Genomic DNA, 14,443 nt, shown 5'->3' with positions numbered 1-14,443 from the left:
CACTACCCTTGAAAACACTACTAAGTCGTTTTTTGGGGTATCTGTACTTTAATATTTATAATGTTGACTACTTTTACTTCACTACATTCCTAAAGAAAATATTGTGCTTTTTACTCCATACATTTTCCTTGACACCCAAAAGTACTCATTACATTTTGAATGCTTAGCAGAACAGGAAAATGGTCTAATTCATACACTTATCAGGAGAACATCCCTGGTCATCCCTACGGCCTCTGATCTGGTGGACTCACATAAACACATGCTTTGTTTGTAATTGATGGTCAGAGCATGCCCCTGGCTGTCCGTAAATTAAAAAACAAGAACATGGTGCGGCCTGGTTTGCTTTATATAAGGAATTTGAAAAGATTTATACTTTTACGTTTGATATTTAAGTATATTTTAGCAATTACATTTACTTTTGATATGTAAGTATATTTAAAACCAAATACTTTTAGACTTTTACTGAAGTACTATTTAATTCAGTCACTCACTTTTACTTGAGTCATTTTGTATTAAGTTTACTTTTACTCAAGTATGACAGTTGGGTACTTTTTCAACCTCTGATGATACCCTGCATACTGTATATTTGTATGTCTGCATAAATAACTGTTACAACCAGTCAGTGCAATAACAGACCATCCCCGTTAGATGGCGCCAATCAGACAAGTTGGGTATTATTATAGTTGCCTCTTTTTTGTTGTTGTTTGTTTTGCGTATTTCATCTGTTTTTTCTGTGTGTGTGTGTGTGTGTGTGTGTGTGTGTGTGTGTGTGTGTGTGTCCATGCATGTTTTCATTTGTGTGATCCTGTGATCTCTCTAGTGCACTGGCGAAGAAGACGCAGACTATCAGTCAGACTCTTAAGAAGGAGGGAGTCCTGACTGCTGAGCTGGAACAGGCTCTGAGGAACTGCAGGACCGCTGATGAACTGGACCACGTGGTGAGTGAGAGCAGTCTACTTAGGGTTGCAAAGGGATGGAATGTTACCGGTAGTTTTTTATTTTTATTTACCAGTAAACTACTGGAATTCTGGAAACTTTCAAGGATTTTACGGAGTTTTCATATTTGATTTGATTTATATAGCTGTAAAGCATTATCTTAAATATAACCCATGAACTTCATGAATACCGTTAATGTTTCATATTTTTCCATAGTTTACCAAAATTACCTATTAATTACCAACATTTCAGAAAATTCAGTACATTACAGGGAGTTTTTCAACTCTAGGTCTACTTGACCAGAACTGGACGGTGCATGTATGTGATCTGGACCTGAACTGGACCATGTGATGACTGACTCACTGCCTGATGGAATATCCACTCTGATGTGTGCTTGTACCCCTGCAGTATGCACCCTACAAGAAAGGCAGCAAGCTGAGCAAGGCCCGTCGTGCCAAGCAGCTGGGACTGGAGTCTGCTGCCCAGGCCCTGCTACAGAGTCCTCACACTCTGGACCTGAGAGCCTGGGTCAAACCTGGGACTAAAGGTACACACATTATCACCCACACACTAAAGCCACTCAAATCTACTGACACTTAAGTTATACTGCCCATGGTACTGAATTCCCTGTTGGAAGATTCACGGATTTCCTGCTTATCTACTTCTAATTGTAGGAATCTTCCAATCAGGATTTCAGGAAAACCAGGGAATTTTTGGAAAGAATTTTGCAACCCTAGCCCTGTGTCTCACACCTCACACTAGCCAGCTGGGCTAATCTGCAGCAACTCCAGTTCTTTGCCCTTATCAGTTATCATGATTTTAAAGAATTGGTCACAAGAGGGCAGCGAAGCTCTATGAAAGGGGACCACAATGGGGATGCTTTGGCTAGATGGAGTTTCTCCCAACCCCCCTCCGTAAGATACGGTTGATTGCACTTCCAGTGAAATTGAATGTATGGTAGTTCAGTATAATGCCATTGCTTTCATATGCAGATGAAAATACATTTCCATTAGACCTATAATGCTGGACATGCTCTCTCAGAATTCAGCACATAACGATGTCGATCTTTGGACACCGGGTTTGCTTTGAGTAACACAGTCAAACCTTTTACATACTGTACAGGCGAAGTATTGATGTTAGTTTCTGTAGAATAACATTGTACTGCTCAAATCTCCCAGTATGCTGTCCCACTGATACCATAGTCTTAGTGCTACAACTAGTTTATTACTGTGTTCATATCCTAATGTGAATTATATATACATCATTTCTGCATGTGTCTGCCCCACAGGTTTGTCCACTGTGGAGGAGGTGTCGACCGGAGTGGAGCAGATTTTGGCTGATATGATTGCTAAAGACGGAGAGACCCTGACCCATATAAGATCTCTGTAAGAACTTTCTCCTTCTCTCCCTCTTTGCCTTCCACACTATGTACAGTACTGTGTTCCCCACTCCATCTGTTCCCCGTCTCCAATCATTGTTTCAGCTAAACCTGTGATCTAACTGGTGGAAAGCATAAATAAGTATTCTGTGACACTTCTTGGCATCTGTGTGTGTGCATAGATATTTCAAACCTCTTTTGAACGTTACTTACAGTGTTACGGTTATATCTCTCTCTCTCTCTCTCTCTCTCTCTCTCTCTCTCTCTCTCTCTCTCTGTGTCTGTCTCGCTCTCTCTGTGTGTCTTTCTGTGTGTGTCTGTGTCTCTTTCTCTCTCTCTCTCTCTCTCTCTCTCGCTGTGTCTCCTCTCTTTCTCTGTGTGTCTCTGTCTCTGTGTCTATCTCTGTGTGTGCCTCCTCTCTCTCTCTTTCGGTCTGTCTGTCTGTCTCTCTCTCAGATGTGATAACAGCATGGTGATGCTCCAGTCGTCTGTGTCTAAGACAGCCCTGAAGGAGCAGCAGCAGCAGCAAAAAGAGGGTCACCAGGGGAAGCCCAAAGACATTGACAAGTTCCACCTGTACTGTGACTTCACCTGCAACGTGCAGCGTATTCAACACCACCAGGTGAGTCCCAGACAGACCCCTCAGCCAGTAGCAGGGAAATGGCTTTCTCAATTCCATAACTCTAGCTCTAACCATGCATTCAGGTCAATGTCTTCAATGACAAGATGCATTATTTCCATCCATCACACACTAAACCACATACAGTATCTAACACCTGTCTTGATGCCTATTATACATTAGTAGAACCACATAATAGTATTCAATGTGCTAATAGTCAACTGTTTGGACTATGGTATGAAATGTGTACATAGCATTTCATGTTTACGTCTCTTTGTCCACTGAGCCCCAAACTGTTTATGTAAAAATGAGTGATCTTTGAGTAATGTTGTAAGATCACTGTGAGTTTAACTCTGTGGCAGTGCTTGGTATTTCCCTCGGCCCCCTCCCTGCGTGCCACTTCTGAATGCTAGTCACGTCAGGCGAGGTTAGCCATGCCCCCGTCCCACTCAACCTGCCCCCCACCTTTTCCTGTGGCAGCTTGGTTACTCAGAGTTGGTCCGGGGCCACATGTCACAGTGGGTCTGTCATGGGCGCACCCTGCCCTCCTCCTTTCCTCTTGCCCCGGTCTGTGTCCCCCCAGTCATTCCCTCTCTGCTCCTCTTAACATATGTGACATGTCCCCCGCCGATGTGCCATTGGATTAGGGCCTGAGATTGACAGGCGTTCCTCCGCCGTGACAGCAGCTCACTGCCCTGAGAGGCAAAAGGGAGAGAGCGAGGGAAGGAGGTAGAGAGAGAGATAGAGAGTGAATGAGTGAGTGGCAGCTGCGGATGAGTGGTGCATAGCTGCAGTCATGGTGTTGGCCTTTCCATTCAGGCGCTTGTGCGTTCTAGTCGAGAGCAGCCCACTCTGCGAGCGACATTGTTAATTTTGTGAAGCAGAATTGTCACTGAGTGTTAATTTCTCCAGCAGTGACCTGCTAGCTGTTGGATTCCGGCAAAAATGAACCTTTTCTTGGCGTCGTGTTTAAAGGGGAAAGGTTGTTGTATGTGTTGTGACAGGAGGCATGTGTACGCACATACGTACTCGCTGTTTAATTTAGCACATTAGGCTAGCCGCAGTCAGGCAGGCGCTCAGGCAGGCAGGCAGTGTATTAAGGGTGTTAAGTTGTGGTCAGTATGTATTTATGCAGCTGGGTACAGAAACATTCAGGGGACAGAAGCTCCTGGAGATAACACTTTAAACTGAACACTTAGTTAAAGAATTGGTTGATTCTAAATGGTGTTGTTTTAATGGGTTGAAAAAATGCATTTCTGTTGAAACATCAAAAAAATATATATATAGTTTATAAGCATAGGCACTAAAAGTATGATTGATCATCAATATATATATATATATATATATTTGTGATATTTGTGATTACTCTAATCTGAGTCAGTGGAGTTGATATTTCTAAAGACACTGAGTTTATATTTCCTCTGGACTTTTAGACATTGTCCTTTTGCTGGGAATTACTGTTAGCCTACACGTAACCTACTACACAGTACACAACAATTCTTACAGATTGTCAAATGGCAGTTGAAGTTGTATGCCATTTGGAATGTATTGGCCAATATCAGATTGAATTTGTGGAACATTTGAACTCTCTTGAAGTGCAGAAACAAACTGTATAATTACTTTTAATGAGTGCAGGTGCAGCGGAACCAAAATAAGTAAAACGGGAAATCTGCATTTAACCATCAGTATCAATTCCATCAGTTTACACAGGTATTTAAGACCTGACTGAACACTCAAAGAAACACTATCACAATGATGTATTAATGTACACACACACACACACCACATTGTAGAGTAGGTGTGACTGCCTACTCTGTGCGTGCCTTGTCCTCCCTGTGATTGACAGGCGTGACGGTGGAGAGGTGAAGTGGGTACGGTCAGCAGTGCTGTGGCCCTGCGTTGTGACCGGTGTGTTGCCGGGGGTGACCGATGCGTTGTGACAGGGCTGGTGTCAGGTGACCAGCTGGCCTGATTGATTGTTTAGCGTCCGCCTCACGCCGCCTCACACCCAGGACCTCCAGCTGTCCCTTCCCTCCCTGCAAGGGAGGGTCAATCACATGTTCTTGCCTGCACACAACACTGACTACACAGAGCAACATGATCCTACCCCCTCTGCTCTCTTAGGACAGACATTTGGAAAAGTCAAGGAAATAGGTGATAATCTATTGTTCAAGGCTTCTTGCTCAGTTGCACTGTTGCTATTAAACTAAGATGCAGCTGGAGTTGCACTATTTTTCTCAGATGGTCAGGGTTAGCCCGTCGAGTCTAGTTTTAGATTTCACCGTTTTAAGTATTGATCCTAGAAATGGGCTGTATGTTGGCTTTGTGTGCCATGTTCAGAACGGAAATGGTTGCTGTCACTTGGGCTCTTTCACAAACTATACATATAACTAAATGTGATGTGCAACATAGAAAATACATATAACATGTTTTCTAAGCATTTAGTAATAGGAAGTATTTCCTCAAACAATTACTAAATGCTTAGAAAATATGTTATTTACATTTTCTGTGTTGGACAACACATTTAGTTATATGTATAGTTTGTGAGTCCATTAAGCATTATTGATTACTTCCTAATAATTACTTACAACTTACAACCACAGTTTATCTTCCCACCATAGTTGTATTTATTTACTAACAACAGGGCATCATAATGTCAAACTCAATTTTAGCCATAGTTAGAGTGCATCAACAGTGCCTCTCCATAGCTATTAACGTCTTGCTTATACTTTGGAATATGCCATTAGGGATTTGTTTTTCTATCCACAGCTCTAATTCCATTTGCGTCTCCAACTGGTTTCTAATCTTCTTGTCTGTGGTTGGCCTGGAGTGTAGTGGACCTAGATTTGTCTGCTTCCTCAATTATAGACCGGCTGTGATGGACAGGTGGGGAAATACATGCCTGTTCTCTGCAGTTGGACTGGCAGCTATTTGCATTACGCGCAGCCAGACGTGTGTGTGTGTGTGTGTGTGTGTGTGTGTGTGTGTGTGTGTGTGAGCTAGATTTCCTTTATAATAATAGAGAAACAGGACCTTTGCCATTTTAAAATGATGGTTTAATGATTATCTACAATTTCAAAAATAAACTTTGCATTAAAACAAATTGTCCAAGACTAGTCAGAGGGATCTTGTAATTTGGATGTTTTCCCCCGTTATTTTATTTCAGTTAAAACATTGTTGTTTTATGAGATTACACATTTATTTGAGTGGCAATTATTTTTGTCAAGTCACAGTTAAAATTTAGGCTAAGGGAATAATGTGATTTCATTCTCTCGTTTTAGAATAATCACTATGTTTCATTCTTTAGCTTTGATTCGATTTAATTCAGACTTTATTGCCAATCAACAATGGATGATAAGGCATTTGTTTTAGGGCCAACACTATTACAGACTATTCCATCAGGGTAAGACATTACAGTAACGTAGAGATATGCAGTAGGACATTTAAAGTGAAACATGTTGAGTATACTGTATGGAACATTTATAGATAGACACTGAGTGGACATTATGAACACTGCTCTTTCCAAGACATAGACTGACCAGGTGAATCCAGGTGAAAGCTATGATACCTTCTTGATGTCATCAGTTAAATCCACTTCAATCAGTGTAGATGAAGGGGAGGAGACAGGATAAAGAAGGATTTTTAAGCCTTGAGACATGGATTGTGTATGTGTGCCATTCAGAGGGTGAATGGGCCAGACAAAATATTTAAGTGCCTTTGAACGGGGTACGGTAGTAGGTCCCAGGCGCACCAGTTTGTGCAACGCTGCTGGATTTATCACGCTCAACAATTTCAAGAATGGTCCACCACCCAAAAGACATCCAGCCAATTTGACAAAACTGTGGGAAGCATTGGAGTCAACATGGACCAGCATCCCTGTGGAACGTTTTTGACACCTTGTAGAGTCCATGCCCTGACGAATTGAGGATGTTTTCAGGGAAAAAGGGGGGTGCATCTCAATATTAGGAATGTGTTCTTAATGTTTAATATAGTGTGTGTGTGTGTGTGTGTGTGTGTTTATTTGTATTTATATATATATATATATACATATGCAATGCTTAAATTATTTTTGGCAGCGATAATCTCAGTATTATATTGAATATTTATGATTCTAACACGATTATACAAATAATGAAAACAAGTCTTTATTCAACCCAAAACTAATATGATATTTATTTAAAACTAAATGTTTCCCTATAAAACATGGGATCAAGTTTATTTTTTCTTGAGAACACTCATTGGTGTATCGCAACCCCCATGTTGTGTGTGTTTGTTCTGAAAATGAAAAGATAAGGAGTTAAAAGTTCACCACATCGTCTTGTTTTCTTTGAGCCCTGCCTATCGCCCAGTTCAACGAGCAACACATTCACCATTCCTTAGTCTTATTTAGAAAGTAAATATTGAATCTGAATCGCTCAGTCTTAAAAATAATATTCATTAATGTAGCTGACATTCCTCATATTTTTCCAATTATGATTTCATTGTTTATGAAGAACTTGATATGTTGGAAGAAAAAAAAAATCTTCATATTAATAATGTAAATACTGAACTTGCATGTCCTGCAGTAGGAAAAATTGGAAGGATTGAAGTTGTCAGACTGTCTGGTAATAACCTCTTAATATCTGCCAAACTCATTAAATCTCAGGCAGATGTGATGTAGTTCACATCATAGCATGGGAAATGTGTTTTTTCTGTGTAGTTTTGGCTGCGTTCTACACTCAAATGCTATCAATTTGGCTTAGCATAGTTCCTAGTTGTGGAAAGGGTTTCTTGGAGTGTGTGATGGAGAGGAAACCGTAAAGGAGTGATTGGGATTTTTCACATTACTGGGTATTATGCTACGCCCACTTGCCATCTACATTTGTGGCTCTTGGAGTGTTGATTTCAATGGTGTTTGGTGATAGAGGTAGCTAGCCGTCCCGTCAGGCCCAGAGCGATGGAGGACGCGTGGCAGGGTGGTGTCTTGTGGCCAGCGTTCAGGTAGCTGTCACAGCCATCACCTCCAACATTCTCACCCAGGTCATCCTCTTTAACGAACACTGATTCACCAACACAGACAGGACTGGGACAGATGCCTGTTTTTCTTTATGGTGTTCTCCACTGAGTTGTCCCTTAGAGAAACCCCACTCTGAGGAGGAATATAGTATTTGGGGGAGGACATGAAAGTTTGTTGGATGTTTTGTCCGACTTTGTTCGATCGCACGCAAAACTTCAGATTTGATGAATATCGCATGAGAAATCACCCAGTGAACAGAAAAGCTCAAGGGGGGAACATGCCAAAAAAGGAAATATAATTTTCATCATGATTCTTGCAGCATTAATTTCTGTCTCGATCTGGCCATTAGCTGTTGTGATGTGGAGGGCGGGGGTGGATGTGGTGACTGCTTGGTGGCAGGCTGGTAGGATGTGTGTGTGGGGGGGGGGGCATTTGTCAACTTGGCTCTTCCGCATCGAATCCAGATTGACGGGTCATTTCTTCCCTTTCTCTCCAAAAGGTTTTCCTCCGAAAAGGTCAGACACTTAAAACTATTTGCTTAACAGCATGCCACCTTTCCTTATAGCTAGATGGAGGAATTAGTGGGAGAGAGCAGGGAGGTTTTCTACAGTGTAGACTGTGTGAGCAGACTGTGTGTGTGTGTCCGTGCCAGTGTGGCGTGGGTTGTCTTTCTGTGCTGTTTTTGGAAAGTGTGTGTGAGGGGTAGGGGGGCGTAGGGGTCTGTGCCGTGTGGTGCCGTGTGTCGCCTGTCTCAACAGGTTATGTTTCTCTTGCAGACCCTGGCCATTAACCGAGGGGAGAATCTGAAGATTCTGACAGTGAAGGTCAACATCCCTGACAGGGTGAAGAGCGACTTCTGTAGGTGGTGTGTCAACGTCAGGTCGGTCTCCTCCCTGCCCCCCCCACACACACACACACACACACACAGATCCCTTGAACTTCTCTCTCCTGTACTTTCCTGCTCCCTTTCTCTGTCTGTGCCCTGTACCAGCCTGTAACAGTGGTGTCAAAACAGTGGTGGCCGTTTGCAGTCTGTCCTCCAGGTGTGAAGGGCATAGGTGGGAGTCAGGTTCATGTGTAGTCACACTGTCGATGTTTCTGCTTTGGTTACAGTGGCCCCTTCTAGAGCATCATTCCCTATTACAGACACGGAAAGTAACTCAAAGCTCCATGCAGTTATTATACCTGTTCTTTGTCTTTTAAAGCTCATATAGTCACAGATAAAGTCAAAGTTAGCTTCTTTCTCTTTGTGTAAATAAAATATTTGTAAAATACTATGCATAATAACATGGCTTAGCAATAATAATAATTGACAATGTTTTTGTGGAAATGTACCCTCACTCACAAGTTGGATTCAATGCAGTAAAGATCATAGAGTCATCAATGTGAAAATGCCTCTCCACATTCACAGCTCAGTGGCTTTTTATGGTGTTAGTAAAAATAGTTTTCCAGTCTCTTGTTTCAAAATAGTTCAAATAGATTCCCAAATGGAGAATGTTTTTTTTACATATTTCGACATGTACTGTATGCTGCAGAGCTTTTAAAATATTATTTTAAAGATCATATGATCATGCATTTAAATACATCATATTACATTGTACAACAATATTGCCCCTGGAAATGAGTTTTCCACAGTGAAATAATTGAAAACACCACAGTAAATGAAACAGCACATACAATTATTTTGTTTTGAAGTAGACCATAATATGATATTCTAATTTGTTGATATACAAGAAAACACAAATTGACACATTTTGTTGTTTTAGAAAATGTATTTGAGTGAGATATGGCCCTGTTTTTTCTCTCTCTTGAATGAATTTGTTTTCAATCTGGTAAAAGGTAAGATATATGTATTTTTTTTTTTAGCATAGTTCATATCTGTATTTCTTTAATTGTTTGAGAATAACATTGTATTAGAAATCATATAATATATCTTACATAAATGCATATCTACCCAGCAATTTGGCAAATTCCTACTAAAGGTGTACTTGCTTATCATGGAAAGTGTATCAATTGAATACATGAGTGTTTTGTGTGATTTTTAAAATGGTTTGTGAGGAGATATTAATTTTCCCCCAACATTTAAAAAAAATAATATTTTGTTAAATCCTTTTCTTGTAAAATGTTTCTTTCATTCTATTTTAATATCTGCTTAACTTGTTAGTTTCTTTAAACTCTCCAGGCATCCCATTCATAACAATAATAGTGAAAAATATCCCGTTTTAAGTGATGGTGGTGTAAAAATCTCAAACCAAGACTTTATTTAGTCATGGAGCTGTACTGTAACCTATGATGGCAAGGAATGTGAGAGGACCTGTATTTTACTGAAGCCACATATGTAACCAATCCTTTCCTGATCAAAAGAAAGAGAAAGGTAAAAACAGTGAAATCTTACATTTTCGGTTTACAGAATTCACAGAATAACTCTAAAACATCAGATTCACACCAAAAGGGATACTGTGCATCCATATATATATTTTGTCAGAAAATGACTCAATTTAATATAGTTTTTGGTTTCTGCTGTAGATGGAGACCCAAGGGTTACGCTAGAGAGGAGATGATGAAGATCTTACGAGACGCAGTGGAGGACTCGTACAAAAGACTCTTATTACCCCTGCTCAGCAGAAGCTACAGGTCTGTACTGAACTCTGTGTGTGTGTGTGTGTGTGTGTGTGTGTGTGTGTGTGTGTGTGTGTGTGTGTGTGTGTGTGTGTGTGTGTGTGTGTGTGTGTGTGTGTGTGTTCTACGAATGAATTTGACTTCACTGTACTGTATTTTAAATACCCCCTGTCTCTCTCTGTCAGGACGAAGCTGACGGTTAGTGCGGAGAAGGAGTCCATAGCCATGTTTGTGCGCAACTTGCGCCAGCGTCTGTTGGTGTGTCCTGTGAGAGGCCGTGTCATCATGGGCGTGGACCCAGGGTTCAGACACGGCTGTAAACTGGCCGTCCTCTCCCCTACCAGTAAGAACCCATACTAACATGCCCCTCTTCCACTCTGCGTTTCTGGGTATAGGGTGAAGATTGGTGTTTCAGTCAAAAGACTGCTTCTAGATCAGAGAAAATGTGTCGTCCCAGTACTTCATTCTATGTGAAAATAAACATCCTAGCATATCTGCAAAGACCAGTCACACATGTCTGGTCTATACTGTAGTCTCTACTAGTCTGTACTACTGGAGGAGCAAGGGCTCTCTCGTCTCCACCCCACAGAGCTGATGGACATTCCTCCCACCGGGCCTCTGTGGCCGGGGCCCCATGCAGGGCCACGTTTGGGCCCTCCTCCTGGGCAGCTGATGGCCCAGCCACAGTTCAGGCTGCCAGCCCGGCGGGGGTTTGTCAGCTGGCATTCCTGTGTTATGGCATCTGCCCTGCAGCAAACACACGCAAACAGACACGCATCGACACATACACACACACTCAGCTTGACCATGACAGGTCTGGGGGTGCGTGGTCACATGACCTCCCGTCGGAGCCTTCCAATAGGATCAGTGGTGTCCCATCAGGCTGACAGGAGACGGCAGCAGTTGAGTCGTTCCACCAATTCGGTGCCTTTTGAGAAGTGTAACTTCACTTAATTTTAGCATTCTGTCATAAAGAGCACATTCAACTTCATGAGAATTTCCCCCCCATATATACTATAGTAAGTACATATTAAAGGAGTAATATGCAGAAATCGCTCCGCCATTTCCTGGTGGCTAAAATTCTAATAGTTTGCCTAATTTCAGTTATGTGACAAAACAAGCAAGTTATAGTGTAGAAAATCATTGTAGCATCTAAACTGCTGTGAAATATATTTTCAATAACCAAAAATATTGTATTTTCAGCTGTTTGAAGCTGGTGTACAAAACCGAAAGTAAAAGACTTAAAAACAAAACTTAAGAACGGGAAGCATAGAAATAGCACACATAAAACAGATCGACTGCTTCCTAGACTTGCTTTCGATGAGAATTCTATGTGAATTTGGTCGGTTCACCCAAAAAGTGCCAAATAAAGTAACAGGGTTGACTGTAACAGGATTGACAATTTCATATTAAATCAGCCATAAATCCCCCTTGTGACGGAGGAATGGAAACTTGTGTGCAACAGGGAGTGGCAGGCTTCACAAAAAAAAATGAAATTGCTATAACATTTCTAGACTGTCTATCTATGGGTAACCGTGTTAACATGTTATGGTCAACCTGTTCCGTTTTCCACCTCAAAACACCAGAAAATTGCTAAAAAGAGTATAACCAGCTCACTTGCTTTTACACTATCCTTTAACTATTAGATGTTCAATGTTTCTTTAGAAAAACATTTTTTATAAAAGGAATTGTTTCATCATATTAAAACTAGAGTACAGTTCACATAACAGGGTTGACTTTAAAATGAGGGGCATACGTAAATGAATCACTAATGACATGAAATAAATAATATCTTCAGAAATGACTGTCAAAGCAACAAAATAACTAGGGCTTCACAATGATGGTGAAACCTGGAGACATGTTTAGATTAAGTGGGTTGAAATCTTCCTAGAAGTGAGTTGACGGAGGGACATGTCAAAATGCTGAGTGTTGGCACTATAGCAAGTCTTTATTAATATATAAAATCTGAGTTATTGAATTCTCCATGTAGTCTATATTTAAGGACACTTCATTTTATAAAACGGGCTTTTAAAATTCAATATTGGTGCACTATTTCTACTTAAAATAGCAAAGGGACACAAAAGGCTCTCTTTTTGTGGAATGACCCAGCTCTGTCCGTCCGTCCTTAGAGGCACAGGAATGGACAGATCTGGGGGAGAAGTGCAACAAGAGGAGTTTTCTCAAAATGGCCTTTTCACACTGCTGAGCTTAGCTTAGCCGAAGCAAGCCGAGCTGACATGCACTGCCCTGGTAATGCATCTATCTACCATAGTTGCTTGAACAGTGCTGAAAGGAAATTATCCAAGCCAACAAAGTAAGGTCTGGGTCGGCATACTTGTATAGAAAGGGTATTAGTCCATCCATTCCATTTTCCAGGTCCCCCTCGCAAGAGAGGTTTCTAACCTTGAGTCTTTTCCTTGTTAAAGAATCATCTTCACTTGCTCTTTTTGGCTCTCTTCTTGGGTCAGATCCTGTGATAAAGCTAGTAGGAGTGACTTCTTTATTCCTCAGTCTTGGTGACACAGAAGCATTTGTCCATCTTACATACTCACCCCTCCTTTCTGTTCCAGGTCAGATATTATACACAGATGTGGTGTACCTCCATGGTTCAGGTGGGAACAGAGAGGCAGACAAACTGCGCCATCTGATGATCAGATACAGGTACTACGTCTGGTGTGTTGGCGATCAGTTTAAATCAACTGTGGCACATTGTGTAGTGTATATCACTAAGATAAAGAACACCACTTATCAAAATGAAACCAAGAGGATTTTAGGATGATTTTAAAAAACAAAATGTTTGAATATTCACAGAAATAGATCAATTAACCTCTTTTTTGTTGATTGAACACAATGTTTTTTGGTTTCTTTTTCACACTCTCCGTCAACTCTTTCATACACACAGCTGTAACACGGTGGTTATCGGCAACGGCACAGCGTGTCGAGAGACTGAGGCCTTCTTTGCTGACCTCATCAGCCGACGCTTCTTCCAGCCTCTTGACGTGTCATACTGGTAAGACCAGAGTCGTTTCTGTAGACTCCTACAGGATGTCCCCAGATAGTCCTAAGTGTAGATTTCTACTGTATGTCCCCAGATAAAGTCCTAAGTGTAGATTCCTACTGCATGTTCCCTGATAAAGTCCTAAGTGTAGATTTCTACTGTATGTCCCCAGATAGTCCTAAGTGTAGATTCCTACTGTATGTCCCCAGATAAAGTCCTAAGTGTAGATTCCTACTGTATGTCCCCAGATAGTCCTACGTGTAGATTCCTACTGCATGTCCCCAGATAGTCCTAAGTGTAGATTCCTACTGTATGTCCCCTGATAAAGTCCTAAGTGTAGATTCCTACTGCATGTCCCCTGATAAAGTCCTAAGTGTAGATTCCTACTGTATGTCCCATGATAAAGTCCTAAGTGTAGATTCCTACTGCATGTCCCCTGATAAAGTCCTAAGTGTAGATTCCTACTGTATGTCCCCTGATAAAGTCCTAAGTGTAGATTCCTACTGTATGTCCCCAGATAGTCCTAAGTGTAGATTCCTACTGTATGTCCCCTGATAAAGTCCTAAGTGTAGATTCCTACTGTATGTCCCCTGATAAAGTCCTAAGTGTAGATTCCTACTGTATGTCCCCAGATAGTCCTAAGTGTAGATTCCTACTGCATGTCCCCTGATAACGTCCTAAGTGTAGATTCCTACTGCATGTCCCCTGATAAAGTCCTAAGTGTAGATTCCTACTGTATGTCCCCAGATAGTCCTAAGTGTAGATTCCTACTGCATGTCCCCTGATAACGTCCTAAGTGTAGATTCCTACTGCATGTCCCCTGATAACGTCCTAAGTGTAGACTCCTACTGTATGTCCCCAGATAGTCCTAAGTGTAGATTCCTACTGCATGTCCCC

The 14,443-nt window shown here is 41.4% G+C and overlaps 1 protein-coding gene across 5 annotated transcripts in view; it reads left to right on the top strand.

The window, feature by feature from the left end:
• The window catches only part of srbd1 (S1 RNA binding domain 1), a 104,802-nt gene that overhangs the window by 14,855 nt on the left and 75,504 nt on the right, over positions 1 to 14,443 (top strand). For all 5 annotated transcript variants that reach the window (XM_014179988.2, XM_014179987.2, XM_014179990.2 and 2 more), the window contains exons 6-14: positions 821 to 938; positions 1,345 to 1,483; positions 2,225 to 2,321; positions 2,771 to 2,936; positions 8,706 to 8,809; positions 10,456 to 10,563; positions 10,734 to 10,891; positions 13,119 to 13,209; positions 13,451 to 13,558. In XM_014179988.2, coding sequence (XP_014035463.1) covers positions 821 to 938; positions 1,345 to 1,483; positions 2,225 to 2,321; positions 2,771 to 2,936; positions 8,706 to 8,809; positions 10,456 to 10,563; positions 10,734 to 10,891; positions 13,119 to 13,209; positions 13,451 to 13,558 — 1,089 coding nt within the window. The remainder of the gene's footprint in view (positions 1 to 820; positions 939 to 1,344; positions 1,484 to 2,224; positions 2,322 to 2,770; positions 2,937 to 8,705; positions 8,810 to 10,455; positions 10,564 to 10,733; positions 10,892 to 13,118; positions 13,210 to 13,450; positions 13,559 to 14,443) is intronic.

Source organism: Salmo salar, chromosome ssa28, assembly GCF_905237065.1.
Source record: "Salmo salar chromosome ssa28, Ssal_v3.1, whole genome shotgun sequence".
Classification (NCBI taxonomy): domain Eukaryota; kingdom Metazoa; phylum Chordata; class Actinopteri; order Salmoniformes; family Salmonidae; genus Salmo; species Salmo salar.
This window is presented reverse-complemented; position numbering and strand designations above follow the sequence as displayed.